The 23,810-nt window shown below is 31.9% G+C and overlaps 2 protein-coding genes across 3 annotated transcripts in view; one reads left to right on the top strand and one right to left on the bottom strand.

Annotated features, from left to right (window-relative positions):
• The window catches only part of grsm (probable aminopeptidase NPEPL1 granny smith protein), a 66,143-nt gene extending 62,725 nt beyond the window's left edge, over positions 1 to 3,418 (top strand). The window contains exon 12 of the mRNA XM_085815011.1: positions 3,153 to 3,418. Within this exon, the coding sequence (XP_085671137.1) occupies positions 3,153 to 3,302 (150 nt within the window). The 3' untranslated portion in view covers positions 3,303 to 3,418. The remainder of the gene's footprint in view (positions 1 to 3,152) is intronic.
• A 1,943-nt stretch (positions 3,419 to 5,361) lies between these two features.
• The window catches only part of LOC118181256 (coactosin-like protein), a 101,299-nt gene continuing 82,850 nt past the window's right edge, over positions 5,362 to 23,810 (bottom strand). For both annotated transcript variants that reach the window (XM_085815012.1, XM_085815013.1), the window contains exons 2-4: positions 20,963 to 21,045; positions 9,867 to 10,024; positions 5,362 to 5,614 (exon numbers count right to left, since the gene is read on the bottom strand). In XM_085815012.1, coding sequence (XP_085671138.1) covers positions 5,501 to 5,614; positions 9,867 to 10,024; positions 20,963 to 21,045 — 355 coding nt within the window. In that variant the 3' untranslated portion in view covers positions 5,362 to 5,500. The remainder of the gene's footprint in view (positions 5,615 to 9,866; positions 10,025 to 20,962; positions 21,046 to 23,810) is intronic.

Below are 23,810 nucleotides of genomic sequence, written 5' to 3' on the forward strand. Positions count from 1 at the left end.
AAGATTTTAACATTTAAGGGATTCATAAATGGTAGTTGCAGAAAGTTACAGCGGAAAAATCTTTAAATTTTAAAAATTTTCAGAAATTCTAAGTATATTGCAATTTTAGGCCATTGCATTTGCTTAGTTAATTAAAAAAATTTTTAATAAGTGATTAAGAACTATTTGCATTTTTATTAAAAAAAAAAAAAAGTCTACTTTGATAACATTTTCACCTTGCTGTAAAATACATGGTTTATAAAAACATAAGAAATCAATTTAGAAAAGCAAGAGACTATAGGTTTAACTATTTTATTCTGCAATATTTGAAGGAAATAATTTGCTAAAAGTGGATGTTTATTTACCCTTTTTAAAACTAATTAGATTTAACTGAATAATTTAAAGTGTACCAAGGGTTGTGTTTGTAAATCTTGGTGAAAATTTCCATTACAAATGAGTTTTGTTTTATATCCAAGACATTATTTCTCATACATAATATAATTTTTATTTGCCTAGTGCAGTGTTTCTTAACCTTTCTAGCCAGTCGCACCCCATTGAATCTGAAAAGATATCTCCGCACCACATTGAAAAATGTGTTATCTTTTTAGTCTAGAAAAATACATTTTTTGCAAAACTTATTGTTTATTGAAAAACGTACATTTTATATAAATACAAAACAATATTTTTATTAATGACTAGTCTGTTTAGACTAGAAGAGAAACACGCTAATGTGACAATCAAAATCGTAAAAACAACCTTGTATTTAGCGTAGGTATAATGTATACAAGGTTGTTTTATGCTAAATACAAGGTTGTTTTTACAATTTTGATAGTCTGTTGTTTGTTCATTATTATACTGGCGAAGTGAGGTTCCTTTTTTGAAAGACATACGCACAAGTCATCACTTGCACTTAAGCGATTTCTCGCTTTTGTTTTTATATACAAAAGCGATGAAAATCCCATTTCGCACAAGTAGGTGGTAGCAAAGGGTAAGAGTAACTGCAGTGCTCTGTTTGCCAACTCTAGATAACGTTTTAACTGTGAACACCAGAATTGTTGCAATTCTAATTGTTCGAATTCCATTTGAACATGTCCACTTGCTCGCATTTCAACAAGTTGATCTTTTTTCAGATCACTATCATCCATTAAATTTAAGTCAAATAGAAATGGATCCAGTATCCATCTCAGAGTTTTGGTAACATTTCCGATAGAAAAATATCTATTGAATGATTCACTCAATCGTCTATGTCAGGTATAATTGTATTTTCATTTTTCGCAATAACAGAATCAAGCAAGGGAAAGTTTGCGAAATTCCCCTTTTCTACTCAACGTATCCAAATTTCTAATTTTGCAATAAATGAAGATAATTTTTCATTAGATATGCTTCCTCTCGTATTCACCTCCAGTGGCTCACAAAATAGAAATTCTTCTATCACCTCTTTTTCCTTCACAATACCTAACAAATATCAAAAGTTGGCTACAATTATCAACATCAGTTGACTCATCCAGTTGCATGCTTATTTTTAGTGGACTGATTTTTATGTCTTCAATTACTTGCAATAAAATATCTTCACTGAGATCTTGTATTCGCGATCGTATCATTCGATAATGGAAGCTTCCGAATCTAAAACTGTTTTAGCAATAATTAAAGCAGAAGGTTTAATCAACTCTTCAGCGATCGTGTGAGGTTTCTTTCTTTTTTTCACACAAATATGCCACTTGATATGACGCTTCTAATAAAGGTTTTTGAATTGCTGGTCCGCACAATTTTAGGATAGTTCCACTGGTATGAAACCGAGCCTTCTTTGACTTCAAGCCGTATATGCTATGTGCTTTTTCGCCACCATGCAGATTGTTGAAATGCCCTAATAACTTTGATGGTTTGAGATTGCTGTTTGAAAATTTCTTGGAACGCAAGATGCATTGTGGTCATTGCGTGCCATCTTTTTCGGTTGTGCAGATAAATCCATAACAAACATACTTATCGTTCCATTGTAGTTTTTTTTTTTTTTTTTTTTTTTTTTTCATAGTGGGGTTAACTATAATCAATTTAATTATTTAGAAATAATGTAATATATATAATGTTCTTACGTTTGTAATATCACTGAATCCTATTTGGCTTGAATGGCAATTAAGAATGTATTAGTCTCAAGAGGTTTCTGGACAAGTCAGAATACGGAAGTCACAGACACAATAGTTGACTGAACTTAACTCAACCTAACATAGGTGCAGTAGATGCAGATACAAATCTGTGAATCCGTAGATTCCATTGGAGTAGCACGTATTGAACTCAGCACATGCGCAAGCTGGGATTAACGTTCTACGGTTGTATTTCCACAAAGTTTTTTTTCTTTTCTCCGTCACCTAGCTGCCTGCTCGCATTTGTTTATAGCGTAGTGTATATGCCCATCGGCACTGGCTCTTTCCTGTGTCTTCTGCCGATAAGTAAGCTAGGTGCTACCAAATTTTATGAGCTTTAATATTGAGGACACTATTGCAAATTTCAAATATTTTATTATAAGATATTAATAAATGATATTTAATAATTTTTATGGATAGGTAGGGGCTTTTTCCACACCCCCAAAAATACATTCCCGCACCCCTAAAGTACCACTGGCCTATTGTATCGTACTTGCATGTTTAGTATTACCTGAAAACTTAAATTCTATGAAATTTTAGAATATTTCAAGAACTTTTTTATTTATCTCAAGTGCAGTCTTAATTTAATATTTATTTTTTCACATAATATATCTTTATTATTATTATTATGTAATTTGCTAGCTATTCTTAAAAAGTATTGTCCCAAATAAAGCCAGCCCCTTTTCAATTTAGAAAGCTCCTCAAAAACCAATGCTAGGCATGTAGCTTAAAATACATTTCTTATTTCAGTTCATTTCCTAATATAAACATATATTTAATTTAGGTTGAATTGCCATAATTTTTAATTTACAACAAGCATTTTCCAATCTGAATTTTACATTCAAAAACTTACACAGAAACATCAGTACTCCCAGTCACATTGTATTGCAGTAGTCCAACAAATTTATTGAGCATTATTTGAATTAACTGTATAGTGGGAATGTCATCAATTATTTCTGTTAAAGTATAATTTTTAAAAAAAATTTTATAGCTAGCAAAAACTTTCTAAAAGTTGCGGCATTGTTATTTTAATAGGGTGATAGAGCTACAGGCTATGGAGTTGCTTTGCTGACTACTCTGTTTGGCCATGCTTCTGATAATTCTCTTCTGCAAATGCTTTCACCTCACATGGAAGCAGAAGGAAATGGAATGGAAAGTGCAAGTAAAAAAATAAGACTAGAGTGATAAATCTTCTGTATTTGTCAAGCTATGCAAAATATATAAATCATCGAACTACTCCACAATATGCAAAATCTCATTCAGGAACTCTAATTTCAATTAAACTTTTTACCTCAAAGAAATAGTTCTTTCATTGCTGTCTCATTTCTTTTACATATAACAAAGTCTGCATTTATTAAAAATTTGAAAATCTTAAAAACTATTGCATATTTAGTAGTGTGTAAACAAGAAAAACTAATATACTGGGTTGGAGAAAACTGAATATGTATTTTTTAAAAAATTCCACCATGAAATAAACTAGATTTGTATCCAAGCTGTCAACTTTTGAAATGATATTCAGAAAGGCAGAATATTTCCTTTGCTGGTAAGATTTGTTTTATATCATTAACATAAAAATAGACATTCTCAATATTTTTGACTCAAAATGTACAATTTTGAGATAAATGTGTGTAGAAGCATTTTGAAATTGTTGGATTTTAAGATTTAACTAGTATCTTAAAAAAATTATATAATGACTCAATATTAAAAACTTAGCAGTATTCAGATTAATACTAATTTTGAATTTTTTTAAATACACTGTCTCCCAAATAAATTTAACAGTATTGAATAAATATATGTCACTGAGGATCCAGCTTCTGTAAGCATTGCTTATAGATTGAAAATACAAATGTTTAAATGAAATTTGATCTTTTTTCATAACAAGCACATTCAAAGATCCTTTTAAATAAAGTGTTGCAGAGAAAATGAGTTTTTAAAAGCATGTTGAATCAGAATATACAGATTTATAACTTCAGATTTCAAAAAGCTCTTAATTCTGCAACTTTAAACAATCCATTATAGGTTATGAAATTTTTTACTGTAACTGCCATATTACCTTAAAAACAAGATTAGAAAACTTATGTGTGCAATTATGTTCCATTCATGCTAGAACTCATGACAAAGGTTTTAAATAAAATCTGTTAGGAAGAAATAATAAAATTATATATCATAAACATCAATTTGCTTCTACTAAATTTCCAATCTATAAAAAGAGTAAAAAGATGTAAAGTAAGAAACATTCCTTGTTGAACATTCCTTATATTTATTAAAAGATTATTTATTGGGCATATAAATTTAAGCTTTATCTTAATCCATTGATTAATATCTTATTTCTACAACTAATACCTAACCTGCTGATGAAAAATTAGATATGAATATGTATTATCTTTTGCTCCATACACTGTATCTGTACTTGTTACAGTTTGATCATGCTGAATTTTTATGTTGAAACCCAAAAGAATTTAATGTAGTGATAATTACTAATTATTAATATAGCAGTAATTACTGTTGGGAACTGTGCAAGTTAATCTTTAGGAGTAAAATTATAAGAAAAGTAGTACATGTGTTTTGTTTGAAGTTAGGAATTCTATTGGCGAGTGACTTTGGAAAAATTTGAAGCTAACTAAATTCTTTAAAAAAAATTTTCTTTCTGGCTTTACCATCAAATATTTCTATAATTCACATTTATAGCTTATGAAAAATGAAATCAAAATCTAAAGCAAATCCCAAATCTTCTTCAGCTCACATGATGAACAGATGTACCTCTGATGACAATGTAATAAATGTGATAAAACTAAATGTGTTGAATAATATATAGCATGAACATCTATACTAGTCAGTCCCTTTATTATGTGTTGATAATCTAACAGCTGTTCAGAATGTTCATAAGATTTTAGAACCATAGCATTCCCCTTTACAGCTAGTATAAGTAGTGCTGTATTTTATAAAGAAATACACCCCCACATTCAACAGATGTTCATTTTAAATTTTCAGCCTATAAGTAAATATGCTACCTATAATTTAACTGTTTCATCTTCAAAAATAAAATGAATTTTATTATAATATATGAAGAGTATTCATAATAAAACTATTTATGAAGTTGATTCATTCTTATAAACTGTAGCAATGACAGACAACTGATTTAAAATTATTTCTGAAAAATTTGTATCCCCTCCAAATCTCAATTTAAGTCAGTACTATAATATGAATGCGAATGTTTCATGTTTATGTACAAAAGCTTGTAATATTTAAGTATAAACCGCTTTATTTCAGAAAGCTAACACTTTGTTTGCAGAATAGAAACAATAGAGTTAAAAAGAAATACATATATAAATGGTAACAAAAAATATCTTCATTATGATACTGTAAATACAAAAGGCCCAGCCTTAACTTCTCATTCCTGTTCCATAATTTGCTCCTCCTACTTTATCCACGTGATCACGCAAGAACTCTTCTGTTAGCTCATCTGGACTTTCAAGTTGAAGTTCTACTGCAAAATTCTATTAAAAAGTATTGAAAACTATTAGGTAAAAATTTTATTGAAAACTATTAGGTAAAAATTTTAGAATTTATGCTTATATACATTAAATGAAATTAAAACACCTAGAACCGTTTGTTGAAAAAGATTGCAAATTTGTATATATGAAAGTCAGTGATATATGCAAGTGATAAAAATTACAAATGGGTAGTAAATTCTATATTTTCTATAGCTGATATAAACATGTGATTCAGTAGATACATGTGGTAACATCACATGTATCTAAAATAAATTAATTTTACAAATCAAATCAAATATTGCTTTAAAAGTGAATTATATCATGAAAAATACTCATAATTTATATTTGAAAGCAATACATAGTTTTACAGACTTTGGAAAAAGGGAACAATCAGTTTACATGAAGCCGATTCGTCAATTAGACAGGTAAGACTGTGTATTCATTGCCAGTTAAAAGGTGTTCATATTGGATATAGGCTATAAGGAGATGGTTGTTGAATATCATTATCTTTTCATTAAGTGCCAAACCCTAGTTACTTCTACAGCCACTTTATCAACTGTTAAGCAGAGGGTGATTCTATCATTACTTAACTCACCTTCCGACAAATTTTTAATTGCCTTGTGGCAATAAGCTTGTACACGCATTTTCCAATTTGCCGTTTATCGCTGACTGCAAATGAATATCCATTGTTTAAAATACCATCTTTGAATAAATCAATATGAAATGGTGTCTTCTTTGGCAACAAATCCCACATTTGCTTTAACTTACATGATGAACAGTTATGCATATGATGACAATGTGATAGACAAGATAAAGTTAAATGTGTCGAATAATATATAGTTTTGAACAGCTGTACTAGCCAGTCCGCTTTAGTTGATAATTTAACAGCTGTTCAGTAGGTTCATAAAATTTTAAATCTATAGCATTCCTTTTTATAGCTAGTCTTAAGCTGTGCATATTTTATAAAGAAATGCACACCTACATTCAACAGACATCTCATAAGAATGCTTATATGATATTATAATATTATGCTGTATCCCCAGATTTATGATCAATGGAAAATATCTAGATTCTAGATCATCAGATGAAATCTACGAGTTCTATCAGAACCTCTTTAAGTGACGTATCTCTTCTACAGCTTGAGCAAGTGTACTGAACAATAACCTAAGATACTATATAATATTTTTATATTTAAGTTACATGGAGGGTAAGAAAATGCATCACAAGCTGCTTTATACTGATCAATTTACATTTTTAATGTGTAATAAATTTATTATGCTCTGAAATGTTTTCAAATTATTTATTGGCTAAACTAATGATTCATTATATTTCAAGTAAACTGCACTACTCTTTAATTGGTGTTGCAATGTCAGTTTTACATTTTAAAATGCATGAAATTGAAATACAACTGAATTCCAAACATCTGGAGTTGCGGTTATTCAGATTTCTCATTTTGTCCAAGTCAATGTTAACTTAACATATTCATATGATTTCAATTTATTGACCAAGTAATATAAAAAGATAAAACTACTTTAAAAAAATGAAACCAATTTAGATGAATGTGTGATGTGAAAATTGACTTGTAATATTGGACAGCCATGGAGCAACTTGTAAATATTAATGCAAAAATACTTATATTCTGTATACAGGATGTTTTAACACTTTGGCGGGTGGTGGGATGTCAGGCGTCCCACCTTTATCAGTTTTTATCTCCCAGATGAAAGCTGCAAAATTCAATTTAAAATACATACAATTACGCCTTTCAGTTCTCTAAATCTATAACAAGATGGTAGCACTAGTATTCATTCATGGAAACAAAGTAAAATAAAATAAAAATTCTTTGCAGGTCTAATTTTGAAGCAGTTTTTTTATTTCTAATGCAATTTAAATCATCTGAACAACTTTTGGTATGAATATTTAGAATGAATATTTTTATGCGAAAGTTTCCTTTTCTAATAAAAATTATTATTTGAATTCATATATATTAATTAAGAATGGTTGGAATTAAAAGGTGGGACCAAATACGTCCCTCCGCACATGTAGGAATTGCTGCTACTAGATGGCAGCCCCGTTCAAATATTTTAAAATTCAAATATCATGTTGATAATGCAAATTAATATTTTTTAATAAATTGCAATAATGTTAAAACGTGAAAAATATTTATTATTTTTTCCAAATGAGATGAAAATATAACTAACATGAAATGTCATTGAATACTGAATGGATATGCGAGTGTGATTCACCATAGAAAAAAATACTAAGCAGAGGAAAGAGGTGAAATGTAAATAATACATATAAATATCTTCCTTTTCAAATCTGTAACAAATAAAGTACTGGAATGAAAATCTTCTGTTTCAAATCTATTACAAAATCATTAAACAATATCTAAAAAGTCAAACAGAGGAATTTTTTTTAAAATTTGCAAATATGATCAATATTTTCTAGATAATTATTTCAAACACTTTTTTTTTATCTTGTATTTTCATTTTGTTGCTAAAACTAGCACTTTAGATAAGCATGTTAGGAGAATTTACACTGAGGCAAAGATGCCATTTTACTGCTCTAGATGTGCGGTGGGACAAGTGGTATCCCACCACATCATGAATTACCTTAAAAGTGTACCTTTGTTTTTGCAGGAAATAACATTGAATTAGGAGCTAATGTGTAAAGTTATTTTTTTTTTTATGCACCGAACCTCAAAGGGTTAAAGGATTGAAATATTTCATGAATGTGTGGCTGTAGATACCATAAACATCATAAGAACTAGTAACATGATAGAATTTTAATTTTCTTAAGATTTATTATAATACAGTATTTACAGAAGCAATTATTTGTTAAGGATTCTTTAAAAGAGCACCTTTTGCTTTGTAATGACTTTTCACAGTTCCTCTAGAATATTTGGTTTCTCTGGCATGAAGATCATTTGTTCAGTAACAAGAAATTTTACCATACCCCATTTGGGGTCTCAGCCCATAGTTTAAGAAACTTTGTTCTAAACTATAGCTAGTTTTCGAGAATGAACCTGGGAATTCTTCATTGATGAAGAAATTTTCCTGCCTAATATTACAATTGTCACTGCATTGGTCTCTTTCTCTGTGTGGATTTCATTCCAAAACCTTCCGTGATGACAAATGGAAAATTAATGTAATTCTACCTTTAAATGACTGATAGATTAAGCTTGAGATTTCCTTTAGTTAGAATAGTATTCACCAAAATTTAGAGAATTCCTTTAGGTAAACTTGTACATGCAAATTAATAGAATTTCAAAATGTCATATGTTGCAGTTTTATAGTGGAAAACCTATATTGTCATCTCTAAATTTATTACCAGAAGTACCCAGTGATCTATTTATAGATCACCTATTATCTGAATTGATATTAACAGTAAGTGAATAAAACTTCATAATTGCTTTTATGACATATGAAATGTAATTTTAAAATATTTTTCAAAAATTCTCATTTAAAAATAATTTGGTCATTAATGGGTTTATGTGACCTATTCAGAGGATTAAAAGGAAACGATACACTCATTGTATAGACTTGACATATATAGAAGTAAGAATGGTAGTCGAAATGAATTTGGTGGCATAATCAAAGATTTTTAATAAATCAATCATGCAATCCTAACAATAATTTTGGGAACTTTTTCTAGATAATGAACATAACCTTAATGAAAAACAGTGAGATACTTCAGGTGCTTTATCCATAGCTAAACTTTTAATAACCAATGCTATCAAAAGAATCTTAAAATTACTTATTATCTTAAGGTGATACTACAGTGATTTTGCAAGGAAAACAATCATATTATTAAATTCTTTAAAACTATTTCAAATTTTTGTGTTATCCCGAATGTAAACAAAAACTTGTAAATATACTTAAATGAAATACCTATTTCAACTTTAAGTACAGAATTTTTAAATTGTATATTGAATATTTTAAGTCTGTAAACTAAATTTCAGAGTATTAAAACTGCTTTTGCTTTTCTGTATTATGATAGAATTTTATAATTAGGTTCTAAATTTGCCCTTCCAACTAGGTCACACTGTAGATTTACTGTAGCCAGTTCATAGGGTAACCCTATAATGACATCTGTATTTATTCATGGGATCTTTATATTCACCTTTTCACCAACTGAAAAATCCATATATGATTGGCAATTATCTGAAAAACCCATTTTAAAATATTTTAATTTTATAATATTTCGGTTTTGCTAATAGAACAATAAAAAAATTAATAGTCTATGAAGAGTTATGTACCTGTATAACTTGTTTTACATCAGCTTTGTCAACAGAAACTTTAGCCCTTTTCAATGTACCAACTTTGGGACCAATCCATGTGAGAAGGACAAATTTTTTCCTTTTGCTCATTTCATCTCCAGCAAGAACACGAACAAATGCGAATGCACGATCTTCATCTGAAATACATCAGAAATCTTGTTTTAATGAGATGCGACTACATTTTTATATGCAGGAAAGTATTCATGTTCTAAATAGATTTATTTAAATGTGGTATATATTTGAATTATTAAATGGCAAAACTGCATACTGTAAAATAAGAAGTATATTCCAGCATCTATAATTTCAAACTACATTTTTTAATTTTTAAATATTTTTGCCATATAACTCTCATCCTTTTCTTTACGAAGAAACCTGAATATAAATGTGCAATGTTCTTATCTTTTAGAAGTCAGTCATTGAAGATTTTTCTCAGGCTTTCGAACGATAGTATATTGATTTGATAAGCAATAAAGGGAAGAATATGTGGGGGAGAGCAAATGCTTGAAGGAGTAAATAATTCTGCAAAGAGGATGCGTTGTATTCAATGCAGATGTGTATAAGAATGTTATTCTAGATTTTGAGATAATGGAGACATAATTTGGAGCAAGAATGCACTTCCGACCCAAATAAATTCACGGAATTATGAATCAGATGTTTTCTCTTTCTGTAGTCATCTGAAGCAGTGATTTTGAAGTGAACATCGAAGGCTTTGGTAACTCGCATTTCCTTTATTTGAGATACAGTTTGTCTAGTGTTCCTCTTTAGTAGTAAATATGGCTCCAGCTAAACTAAATGAACACAGAACTGGTTTCAAATGTAAAGTTATTCAATTTGTGAAAGAACATGGAAATTGTGCTGCAGCAAGTGTTTGGTGCTGTTAAAAGCTTCGTACGCGTGTGGAAGAAAATAATTAATATGCCAAAGAAAAAATGTGCTTTATGTAAAGAAGTAACGCAATGGCTTATCCCAGAAGGTATTACGAACTGGATCCTAGAAAATCGCAAGAATGGATTAATTGTAATAAGAAACGGTATGCATTTATTTACCGTAAAATGGTCAAAAAGAAATAAAATTGAAAATTTTAAAGCAACTTTGAGTTGATGTAATTGATTTATGGCATGGAATAATTTAATTCTATTAGAGAAAGCGAAAGTTTCCTAAAGATTTGGACAACAAATTGACAAATTTCCAGAAGCATGCTATCTACTTATGAAGGCAAAAAAATTGTTTACTGTCACAGATTGGCAATATAGATGAAATCCTGTAATGTGTGATATGATAGGAAATAAAATGGTTCACATAAAATCAACAGAAAAATTTACTTCACAGTAGTGCTTTCGTGCTTAGTGGACGGTACAAAATTAAAACCCATAGTTATTTTTAAAAGGAAGAGATGCCAATTTGTAATTTTCCAAATGGTGTTTTCATTCTTTCTTCACGAGAATGGTTGGATGGACGAAAACGGTGTGAAATTGTGAATAAACAGTGTTTGGTGAAAGCGTTTTGTTGCCGTTAAAAGAACCCAGAAAATCTTTTTTAGTTTAGGACATGTTCAGATTGTATTTAAAGGATAATTTGCAGAAATTATTGAAAGAGTAATAAAGATATGGCAGTTATCCCAGGCGGATTAACGCCGTTAGTTCAATCTTTAGATGTGTGTATCAAAAAACCATTCAAAGAAAATTTTAAAGTACAGTGGAATATATGGATGTTAGAAGGTGAAAAAACATTTATATAAAAGGAGGCCAAATGCTTCATATGCCAGTCTAGAAATAGTGCGTGAGTGGATAATAAAAGCAAAATTAAACCCAACATAATCCAAAAGTCATTAAAAAATATAGTATATCTAACAAACAAGATAGAACGGAGGATAATTATTTATGAATTAGAATAATAACGATGGTGAAGACTAAATCTGATGATGTGTCTGAAGATGTAACAGAAGACAAATATGAAAACTTCATGTTATCAGATAATGAAAATTTTTTAATTCGTAAGGTATGTAATTTTAAATACACAGCATTTAGGTACATATAGAAATTTAATTTTTATATTATTATTTTTTTAATTTTAAATCTATTGTTTTTATATCCGACGTACTACGTGCACCCCTAAAATTTGATCTGATTTTTTTTTTTTTTTTAAATTGCGCTGGAATATACTGTTTATAAGAATAAGTGAGTCGAAAGCTTTCTCCCAGCTTCATCGACATCATTAAAATTGCAAAGAATGGCAAAATAAGATCTAAATGTGAATATTTGACACATCTGTTGGATTAAACTTGTGATTTCAAATGAAATTCAATCAATTATGAAAATATTTGATATTGTACATTGAATATTTACTTTAACGGTTAGTGTATCGCATGTTTCTTTAAAGTTGGCTATGTTTTCAATATATTTTTTAAAGCTTTAAATATGCAAGGAATAAAATCAGCATAATAATTCATACATTTGAAATTTTAATTATTCTTTATTTACTTTAAAATTTGTCAACTCTTAGACGATGATGCTAAGTTGTTTTTGGTGACATTCTGAACAGATATTTATCCAATTCTCCCACTTTTTTAAAATTCATTTAAAACTGCCTTGCATTTTCTTCTCATTGAAATAAACTTCCAAAAACTTTAATTGCATCACTTATCGATATTCATGGCTCTTTATGTACTAAAAACTACCAGCGAAAAAAAAAATCACTTGCCATGATGTACTGCGAATTGTCGAATTTTCAATTAAATTATCTTTGAACATTCGACTTTATGAGTATTTATCATACAGAATGTAATGCTTAAACTTCTGGAATATTTTTGTTAATTTTTTCATATTTTTCCCTTAGTATGAATGAGCTCAGAGATGACTACTGGTGTTCAATCAATATCAGGAAATTTTTAAAATAGATTTTTGACTGATAAATCCTACATAATGAAGTCATTGTAATGTGGCATCTTTATCCCAAATGCTTTACATTAAAGGGAGAACAAATTGCATATTTATTTTACATATATCTTTTAAGGTTTAAAAGATTAAGCCTACTAAAATTTTGTCACACACAGTTTTTCAATGTCTTAGGAATCTCTAAATTAATTTTAAGCTCGCTAAATTCCTCGTACGGGGAAAGGAATTTAGCTTTTACAAATTTTAATTTTTCTCTTTCAAGCAGTTGCAGGGTAGTTATCGAAGAGCAATAGAAAGCATTCCTTTGATGTTATTTTATAGATTAAATTATTTGATTATGGCAAAATATCCTAGATGTATTTGCCGAGGATTTAAATTTCCAAGGAAAAGTGACTCATATTCACATGGGTTTCCTTATGTGAATAAACGCCCATGCAGACAGCTCACTCACTGAGATTTAAACCCAAGTCGATTTGTCAATGATCATTGATTTTTTTTTTTTTTTTTCCCATCAGTTGTTGTATCATTGATGTTACTGCAAATGTTGCATCAGTTTTAAGATACTACAATTTATTTCTGCGTTTCTTTGTATTGCAAATTTTGGCCCCAAACATTTGAAGGTTATTTGCGGCAAACCAATGTTTGAAGTGACTATTAAAAAGTACGTTAAAAAACTGCATGCATGTAATGACAATATAGTTTAGGCTGTATAAAATTGAATATAAAAGCAGATTACAATTTATAGTAAAAACCAATATCTTAAAAAATGGAACATTTTATGATGAGATTGTTTCCCTATTAAGTTTACTAAATTCAATTTAAAACAAAATGCTTTAGGCGAAAATATTTAAAACTATGGCATTCCATTAAAATATGACAAACTATCAAACTTCATCGCAGTTGACGCAAAGTAGATTTATCTTGCCTTTCAAAAGATGCTCGAGTCAGGCGACAGTGACCAGTTGTCAAATGAGTTGAGAGAACTTCCCTTCTATTTAGCATAGACGGCCAGCACTCGGTAGTGAGTTTAACACTTCTCAGCTTATTGTTTACTTGGTCATCCCAATGCATCTGTCATTTATTGAGAATTTTATGTTTGATGAAAGTCCTGATTCTGTGGGTAGGATCTGAAACTTAGACATTGTAAAAGCAGCCTCAGCTATAATATCTGGCAGTTCATTCCCTTTTTTTGCCAGGGATCCAGGAGTAGAGAATCTGGTATCCCCGACATTTTAGCGTGGGATTATAAACTTCAGAATTCCGGTAATGATGGGATGAGAACTATAAGTAGGATCTTTCAGTGACGTTAAGGCACTCAAAGAATCTGTGTAGATAATGAAATTCCTGCAACGTTGTTTCGTGAGGAAGATTAAAGCCTGATAAACAAAAATGAAAACCGAGCAGCTGAGTGTAACCGAAACCCAACAATTGATTTTTCCACTACAAAAAGCTGTACCAACATTACCTCAGGATTTTGATCCATCTTTATAGAGAGGGATATAATTTCTATAGTTATGCCTATATTCTGCAAAGATCTGGTCGTAAATTATATCGTTAGTTATACTTATCTCAATGTTTGAATGTATCCAGAAGCTGAATTTTCCAGTCCTTTTTAAAGAAATTCTTCAGTTTTTTAAATGTAAACGGATGGAATTTTAGGTCTGAGACATGATTTTAAAACAGTGCTTTAAACAAAGATGATCTATTCTTAAACGCAGGGTAGTCTTGTTGCATTTCATATTCAGGCTTTCCACTAGAGATGTTTTAAAAGCACCAATACACATTCGTACCAATGTTCTGTGGCTTTAGCCACTTGACTATTATTGAAGGGCTTAAGATGCGGATTTTTTAATTAAGCACAAAACACGCGAATTAAGATTCATTATTTTGAACAGGAATAACTCAAGATAACTTTCGGATCGATTAATTTTAGATACCACATTCCACACTTTATCATCAGATTAAACTTTGTAGATTAAAGTATTAAGTGTCATTATCATCAGATTCAAAGTGTTCACTTTGTGCTCCAATACGTCGACCCAGCGTTCCTGTACTACCGATAGATTACGGCCTCTAAGGCTGCGTTCAGACAGCGACGTAAATGTCACCGAGGCATAGTCGCAAGGAATAAAATGAGAGAATTCCGTTCATACCTGCGACACAGGGTCTATACCGCACTTACTTAGAGAAGCTAAATTTGCGCATGCGTGGACTGTTTACAGCTTTCCCTCTCTGTTTACCCATTCAGCTTTCGCGCATTCGTTGTGATTGGTCAATGCCTATCCCAAGTCGGCATAAAGTTGAAAACTTTGAACTTTATGCCAAGACCAGGTTCACAACCAGGTTTTGTGATGTAGCACAGACTGGCTGCCTGGCAGCACAGGTCGGCTTAAACCATTTATGCCCTTTAAACCGTCATCCGAAAGCAGCTTAAGTCGTTTTGCGCAAGCAAGTCCTATGGGGATTCCCACTAGATTTCATCAAATATAATTATCCTGGAGATGAAGGATAGATCACCGTCGGCACGATCACAGAGATCTTGGCACACTGCGAGACGATGTTCGTTCTGCTCAAAGGTCAACAGATGGAGGAAAAACTCGACAGCAAAATTCTATATGTGCAATCTCGACGTTAGGATTGTTATTGGCATCCTAAATGAATCCGTTTAAGATACCAAGAATGTATACAGTATCACTGATCCTCCTTCGACGAACCGCATGAAAGAATTCTTGATTTCATTCCGCATTTTTGAGGGTTATACACATGGAAAGTCTTGATAGTTTATTATCTTCAATAAACGCTCTTTAAATTGCCTCGAGACACTGTATATGCCATTCGAAACATTGTATAAGATTTATTGCCTCCTTGTTTACTGGCTTTCCTCTCAGATTTAGTGCTTTAAGCTTGCCAAGTGGCCGATTTACTCTATTTTAAGAGTTTAAATAACGCATTGGTCAGTTCTATCTATAATGTGCCCATAGTGTAATCGCATAACTACGTGTACATGTGATCATAAAAATATCACGGTAATATCTTCCTATGTTAACACAGTAATATCTTTTCGCAAACAGCTTTATGAAGATCGACGGTCACTATAAACGTGTGCGCAATTCCATATTGCAATTTTACAGCTCGCTACAGAGCTATCCGGGAATATTTTCACACAGTCGTGCATGTAGATACTGCTATAACAAGCATATGCGCTTATATTCTGTAATCAAAATTTCAGTATGAATCTAATGATATATAAATCAGCTTCTAAGATTCACTATAATTCAGATCGTCAGTAAGTTTAAACTCTTTATGTCCCAAAGTACTTTATTTTTTTTAAAAAGAGTTTGTAACGTTTTTATTATATTTCTTTATGCATGAGAAACATCTCGCATTAAACTTACAAAAATGTTATAAGTTTTTCATTGCTTTTTTTAAAATTTAAACTTGGGGCTTAAAAGTCGAGTTGGGGCACAATTGAGCGATTTTATTGATGGGACTTAAGTCCCGTCAGGAAATAAAGGGATAAGGAATTTCAGTTACGGAAGCTGAAGTTTATAATGCATTTTTCTGTAATTTTTCTGGAAAATGTATTCATATTTTCAATATGATATTGTATTTGTTACACATAAAAAATTACCAGCAATTATCTCGTAAATTTTAAACCGCATAGTAATACCACGCAAACCCCATAGTTTCTCTATTCAAATTGTTCCAACAAAAAACTTCAGTTAATGAACTCGGTGATTGCAATTAAGTGTCTAACTTCAAATTCTCATCTGTATTTCGGTCATATTACATGGAATCGAAATTTTTCAGCAGAAAGATTGCTGAAGTAACGATTTATATTGTGCTTCTTCATTGGTCGAACCATTTAAACTATGCTAACATTACCTGAAATCGGCATATTTTTTATTAGAATAACTTCCTTCACACTCACTAACCTGACTTTCACCTTTTAGCCTAAAAATTGTGTTTTATCTTTTTCCTTCTAGAATTCTTTTCACATTCTAAAACTTGTTAATCAAGAAGTTAACAAGTTTTAAAAATGACAAATTTTTTTTTGATTGAAATTCAAATTTAGTATGTCATTTCTGCTCATTGATACTTACATGACCAACTAGCAAAATTATTTTGTAATTAATAAAGGAACGTTACAAAGCAGTTAATAAAGAAATATTCAAGACAAGATCCAACCTACACTATTGAGATTGGGCATTTAATTAAATTTCTTGTTTTGAACTTTGTTTCGCTGCATCACGTAACTATGTTATTTTTAATTCGTCTTTCACATTATAATGTGCGTACTATACAACGAAATAAAGAAAATATTAAAAACTTACTTAAACCTTTTTCCTTTTACCTACATGTTGGCTCATTTACAGAAATTATGTCTAATTCATTCTAAATTTAATTCAGAAAATTGTCTTGGAAATTTATAATGATGCATCTCTATTTTTTACGAAATGAAATTTAAAAAATATTCTGGCAGAAAAATATGTTATAGAATTATTATTTGATGCATCATTAATTATTAAACAAATGCTAAGACATTGACCATCAGGTTATTAGGCAACGAGCTCTCCAATAATTTTTAACACAATCTAAATCATTTAGTGCAAAACACTCGTCCAAATAAGCAGCAGTCACGCCTTCTCCGGAGTCACACTAATTCACAGGAATGTGACAGGCTCACATTCGTGTGCATTAGTTAAAAGAAACAAATAGGCACTAAAGTAATCTTGCCCAGTTTAAACTTGGCCACTGCAGCAGCACAGGATACCGAGTATCACAAAGCACATTCCAGGACTTAACACCAACAGCGTGGGAAGTCGCACAATGAAAAGATTGCTTGAAAATTCTCTTTATTTATAATTTAGCAAAGTGAAGCGGAAGGTCTGAAAAAACTTGGGAGTTATCAGTTCCCCGTTTTTTCCAAAAGGTCCGTCATCTCCTTTTCATAGAGACCACAATGTGATGTCACCCACTCCTTTTATCTTTTAAGAGTTCCCTGCAACTCTGTATACGAAAACCCCCATTCTCTTGGTTGCTTGTCAAAGCATGAAGAGCAGAGATAGCATCTGAAAAAAATTACAACCTTCCCAAGAGGGGAAAGACGAACAGCAAGTTGTTGTAGAGCTATATAAGTAGCTTCGAATTCTCCATCCAATGGAGTTGTAAATGAGCCAACATGTATGTAAAAGGAAAAAGGTCACTAAAATCACAAGCACCGGGCACTCTGACCAAAATCCAAAAGAGACCCATCAGTGTACATGTGAAGCCACTCCTGAGAAAGAAAACGAATATTTATAGTTTCTAAGGCAATAGTAGGAAGTGCAATAGGACTAAGGTCACGTTTTTTCACATTTAGAACCAAGTGCAATCTGACATCGAGTACGATGTATTCCAATCGACTTACACATGATGATCATAGGGCACATCATTAATAACGTTGTAATGAGAGTTTTCACGAACGCATCGGATGAAACCCCTCTAAATCTTTAAAAGTGTTATCACTGCCGTATTCATGCCAGAAAGAATTATTTAGTCTGTTAAAAAGAATAGCTGCATTCTTTTGAAATGAATTCGTCGTTGGCTGTTGGTCACAAAGTAATTGCATTAAAACCACAGGAATAGTGATTATTTTATGTTGTCAATATAAATTTTTAAATTGTCTCTTAAATTATGGCAACTAGAATAATTTTCGCGCCTTTTTAAAGAAATGCAAAACGAAATTTTGAAGTTAATTAAGCAGTTGTCTTATAATATTACAATTATCATAAGAATGAAATAAAAAGGAAGTTTAAGTTGAATGAACCAGCTTAATATTTTAAAAAGACCTATATAAATTGCTTAGGAATTTCATGCTTAATAGTTAAATATTTTAAATTTTAATTTCTAAAACATGGTTACAGGAATAAATGATTAAGTAATAAATGATGCCCGATTAATAAATTATTAACGCACTGTTAATAATATTCATACATTAATTCCCAACTCTCTGAATGCGTGATCATGAATAAGGCGTTTACCCGTTATCCTGAATATACGTGGGGAACGTTGTTATCACCGAGTTCGAATCCCTAAGAAGGAATAGATGTTTGTAAATGTATAGTGTCCGTGCGGCATGGGGGCAATCTTAATATGCGGAGAGCAGAAAATCATCGAGAAGTTGGTGGTAGGGGAAGAGAAGTGGGAAACCTACGGACCCATCCCCCTTGCAGTACTCTACATCAAAATTGGGGGCGGAACTATGCTAAGTCACACTGTCACCTGTAAGGTGCTCAAGGCTGTTGCCATCATAGGCGTAACTGCCACGAGGAAATTCGTGGGCTTAAGCTGACTATTGGTCAGACAAGTGAGATTAGCAGCAACAACGTTCTTATCTCATCGGCAGACACTGGGATCTCAAATGTGACCAGTTTTGCAAGAAGTAAAGTTTATTTTTTTACCCTTTTATGAATTTTATACTCTTGGTCAGACAAAGGGGTTTTAGAGACTTTAGGTTATTTCGAAAGCAGGAGCGATGTGAAAAATGAGCAATACCTTTGCCGGGACTCGAACCTCTCGAATACATGCCGAATGTGCTGACCATGACACCACGAAGGCAGGAGAATTACCTTATAGGGAAAGTTTCCACAATCCTAACGGCTGCTTACCCTCAACCACCAACCGACGCTATTGATAGAAACTTAAATATTGATTTGAGATTAGAATTTCTCCCTTTTGAGATTTCTTCTCAGTTTGCCTTTTACACAAAGTTATTGAAAAATATTTGGCAAAAATGCACAGGCAAGTAGAAGGGGCCGAAATAAGCAGACTTTATAATCCCGGCCCAAACAGCGCGTCGAAGTGGTACAGGGTGCTGTTGAACAGCAGGTAAAAGCATTCTGTTGACGTACATTGTCATTCCTCATTCGGATTTTGAGCAGTGTGCATCAATACACATGTGCAGGGCTTATCGGCATGAATTTTATCTGTTTGACTGAAACTTAAAATGAAGCAGCTACTCAGAAAAAGTACAAAGAATGGTTCTCGAATATCTCCCTTGAGTAGTGCTCCATTTCCGTTCGCAGCTCTATAAATAAAAAAAAAAATGCATGTCTGGTTAGCTGCGTGTTCAATGTAGCGATGCATACCGCTAAAAATGAAAGAAATGGCACCGCGAATGAAAATTTATGCCACTACAATGCTTTCTTTTCACTGAATAGAGAGTATACTATTTGAGCTCACATATTCCCTTATGAAATCGGTTTATTTCCCCCTCTCTACATGCCATTAGATTAGTATAAGATTAAATCGGCCTATATATATTACAATTTCTTTCTTCTAAATTCCCAGTTACTACTGGGTTTTTATATTTCTTGAGAACATAATATAAGCAAAACTGCTGACCAAGAAAGGAAAAGGAAATTGAAACGTTTAACCAATGAGAGATGCATTTATTCAATTTAATTGTATCATTCGTATCCTTTAGGAGAATTTACTTTAAATAAAAAGGAAATCACATCACTTTTAATTTAGTTCATAAAAATTCAGTTCAAATCTACTTCTGTTAATAAAAGTCAAATACGTTTTTACCCAAGTATTAAGAATACTATATTAAAATATTGTATGGGCAGGGATAGAACTTTTGAAATACAGACTGTCCAAACAAATACAGATACGTGACGACCCCAATAATGAATGCTTTTTTGTAATCAACTCCTGATTGCTTTCCTAATTATTTGCAACTTAGTAACTCAATATAACTGCTGCTAAAATAATTAATTTCCACTACTGAAATTCCAAAAGAAAATCTAATAACATGACCTCGTGAGATGGTCACATTATTAAATTAGCGTCTTTTTGTGTTATGGTGTTCTAGATGTCGCGTCAATGGGGAGCAGCGTAGAGGTTCATAATCTTTGATAAAGTAGACAACTTCCATATTATGGCGATGAGTTAACTGAAAACAATTTACACATTAAATACTCAATAAATTCATTTTCTCGAATAATTATTCCAGTTAATCTAAAATATCACTTTTCTGCATTTATAATGAAGCTTCTTTCATAGCTACTTTTAACAGAGTAACAAAAATATAAAAAATACAATATATACATATATATAGAGAGAGAGAGAGTGTGTGTTACTTGTAGTTTGGTGTAACAGGAAAAAGAGAAATTAAAAATTAATTGTACATCATACCCGTGAATTTTTGACGTAGCTCGTCTATATCTACACCAGAGCAGTCGTGAATAATCTGTTCTCCTTTATACCTGAAGAGAGCCCTAGAAAAAAACAAGCAAAATTAGGGCAAATGCAGCATAATTAAAATACAATAAACATTTAAGTGTAGCTTTGCAGAGGAAAAGATTTCTTCCATGCGAATATATTTTAGATAAATCAAGGATATCATGAAATGTGCACAACACATATGCCATTTTCTGGCTCATTTAGCACATAGAACTTTAATTCTAGATATTTTAAAAGCTTAAAAACTGATACTGTTCGCTTACATTCATGCATAGCGGAATATTGATGCTTCGCAAGATAATAAATGCTCTTGGCATAAAATGATAAAAACATCAATTCTTTTTTCACTAATAATTTATATTTTGTTTTGTGTATAACAATCCGTAGATAGTCAGAAAAACAAAACAAAAATAGAAAGCGAAGCAGCAATCTATTTCGAATGAGCAATCATTACATTACCTAAGCCTAGTTATTTCCTAATTTCAAAAAGGCACGAGCTCCTATTTTAGGAGGACCAGTCTGCACATTTTCATAAATGTTTTATTCTCATAGAAACACGGAAAGGGGGCATTAAAGCCTCCTGAAAGAAAGCAATGCTAACGGCCGTAGACTGGTTTGGTTAACTGATTAGCGCAAAATAATTTGAGGGCTTTGTCTGCCTAAGGGAAGGGATGCCTTTGTGAAAGGCTTTCTAAGGAAAATTGTCTTATATCCAACATTGCACATCTGCAACACCACGAAAACTAAATATGTAGCCAGCCCGTTCGCCTACGTTCGAACCCGGCACGAGCTATCAGTATTCGGTAGTCTTTAACCGGTCGTCTCATGCTGGGGTGACTTATACCAGCTTAAGCGGCCCCCTATTTCATAACTTATCGGAGCTGACTCATCTTCATATAATTACTTCAACATATTTCACCGTTTTGATTTACGTTAGCTTATTATTTATGCAGATTTAAACATGCCAGACGATAGGTCTCGAGAAAAAGCAGTTGAAATTCAAGATTTTGTAACACGTTTACCAAGTAGAATTTACGAATTCAGTTTATAAAATAGCTTGGTTAAATGCGGAAGGGAAATTCATTTCATTAAGCTTGAAAATAAATCTACTGGGTCATTTTGTTAGACTTGTTTAATTATGTTAAAAGCGAGAGTTATCTATCTAAGGGGAGGGAAGTACATTTTTAAAGGAATATGGTTCGTATTCACCTTACAACTGTAGAAAAGTCAAACACTTTCATGCAGCCACCTCTTTCGCTGGCTTTCTAACCAGGATCGAATTACCTGGGCTCAGCGGTTTTAACCACTGGAGGCATTTTGTCGTAAACTTGTGAAGAAACGTATCAATCAAGAAAGCCTGGCTTAGTAAGAAAGGTGGCGAAAATTATTTTAATGACGACTTTTGAGCTTACATAATTAAAGATGGATGACATTTACTAACTTGATTAGTATTCTCTCCTCAAAGACTTTTATCTACGTTAAAAGTAAAAAAAACGGCATCCCATAGCCAACAATCGGATGAGAGTAGAATAGCATCTTGAAGTGCTACTTGTCTTAATTATTGAGCGATTTTTTTTTATTTTAGACACAATGTAATTAGCATGGACTGAAATAATTTTACCGCTTAATAAGACAATCAATTAGTCCTTCCCCCATAAGTCAGCATAACCGGGATTATATCCTTAGGTTTCGAACCTAGGAAAAGTCGTTCAAGGAGCATCGAGTAGCCGCTTGACAGCTTGCCATTTTTTTTATGTAAAACTTTTTCTATAATGCTGCTCCTCAGTACATGAAAGAAAGGATTTCTTTGTCGTTTTTAGGCTAATCTTGCCGTCATCATATATATAAGTAATCGTAATAGGAACATCTGTTGGATTTGTGTTTTGTAAATAAGGAAAATCTTTTTAAAGGGATTTTACAAACCCATCTATGATATTGGACATCTTGTAATACCGCTTTAGCATCTCTCAAATCCTGCCTAGATGCGAGCTAATGAGAGCTGTTGTAGAATGCTCGCTTGCCACGCGACCATATGAAATACTAATCCAAACTTGTAATTATCATCAACGTCAATTTAACTTCTTTCGGTGGTTCAGGTTTATGTAACAGACGATAAATGGCTCGATCTAAAGCACAACAAACTAATTTATTTACAAGTTACTGAAATACAGTATAATATTTTTTGCCGCTAATTGTTAGGGCCGGCGACTCTCTTTCAAAACATTATAACTCATAGTTAAGCACATCTCGTAGAGTTTCAAATTCTAATCCTACCTTAAAGAGACAAGCGAGGTAGAGCGGCGGCTATACGAGTTTCGTAACAAATGCTGAACATAACTATTTAACGATGAGTAAATACGCCTTGCATCAGAATAAAGCAGTTCTTAGGACAAGCTCCAAATGCAAGAATCATAGGCCTAAGGCTCCCATTTTCAGAAAGCGTCAGAAATTGATCTCATAAAGGGACATGTAAATAAAGGCATATTTCATTTTGAATTATTAATGCTTAATTTTCATGCCACAATAACCGTACTGATCGCCCCTAAAGGGCTAAAAGTTCTGCTCTCGGTATACTGAAAGCGCCTTTCATGTGCGCACTTTAAAAATACCTAACCATTAACTGCATGATATTTTCTACTGTATTTTTTCAAAATGAAATTAAATAAAGAAAATTTTAGTTTCAAAAACCAATTAAAAAACCAATCATGTGCCCAGAATTCCATATCCATTAACTATCGGACTTCTGCCGGCGAGATAATGAATGTGGATAATAACTTCTTGTTACTGTCGTGTTAGTATT

This window comes from Stegodyphus dumicola, chromosome 4 (assembly GCF_044657685.1).
Source record: "Stegodyphus dumicola isolate Sdum_Otavi_A_Nest chromosome 4, ASM4465768v1".
Taxonomy (NCBI): Eukaryota; Metazoa; Arthropoda; class Arachnida; order Araneae; family Eresidae; genus Stegodyphus; species Stegodyphus dumicola.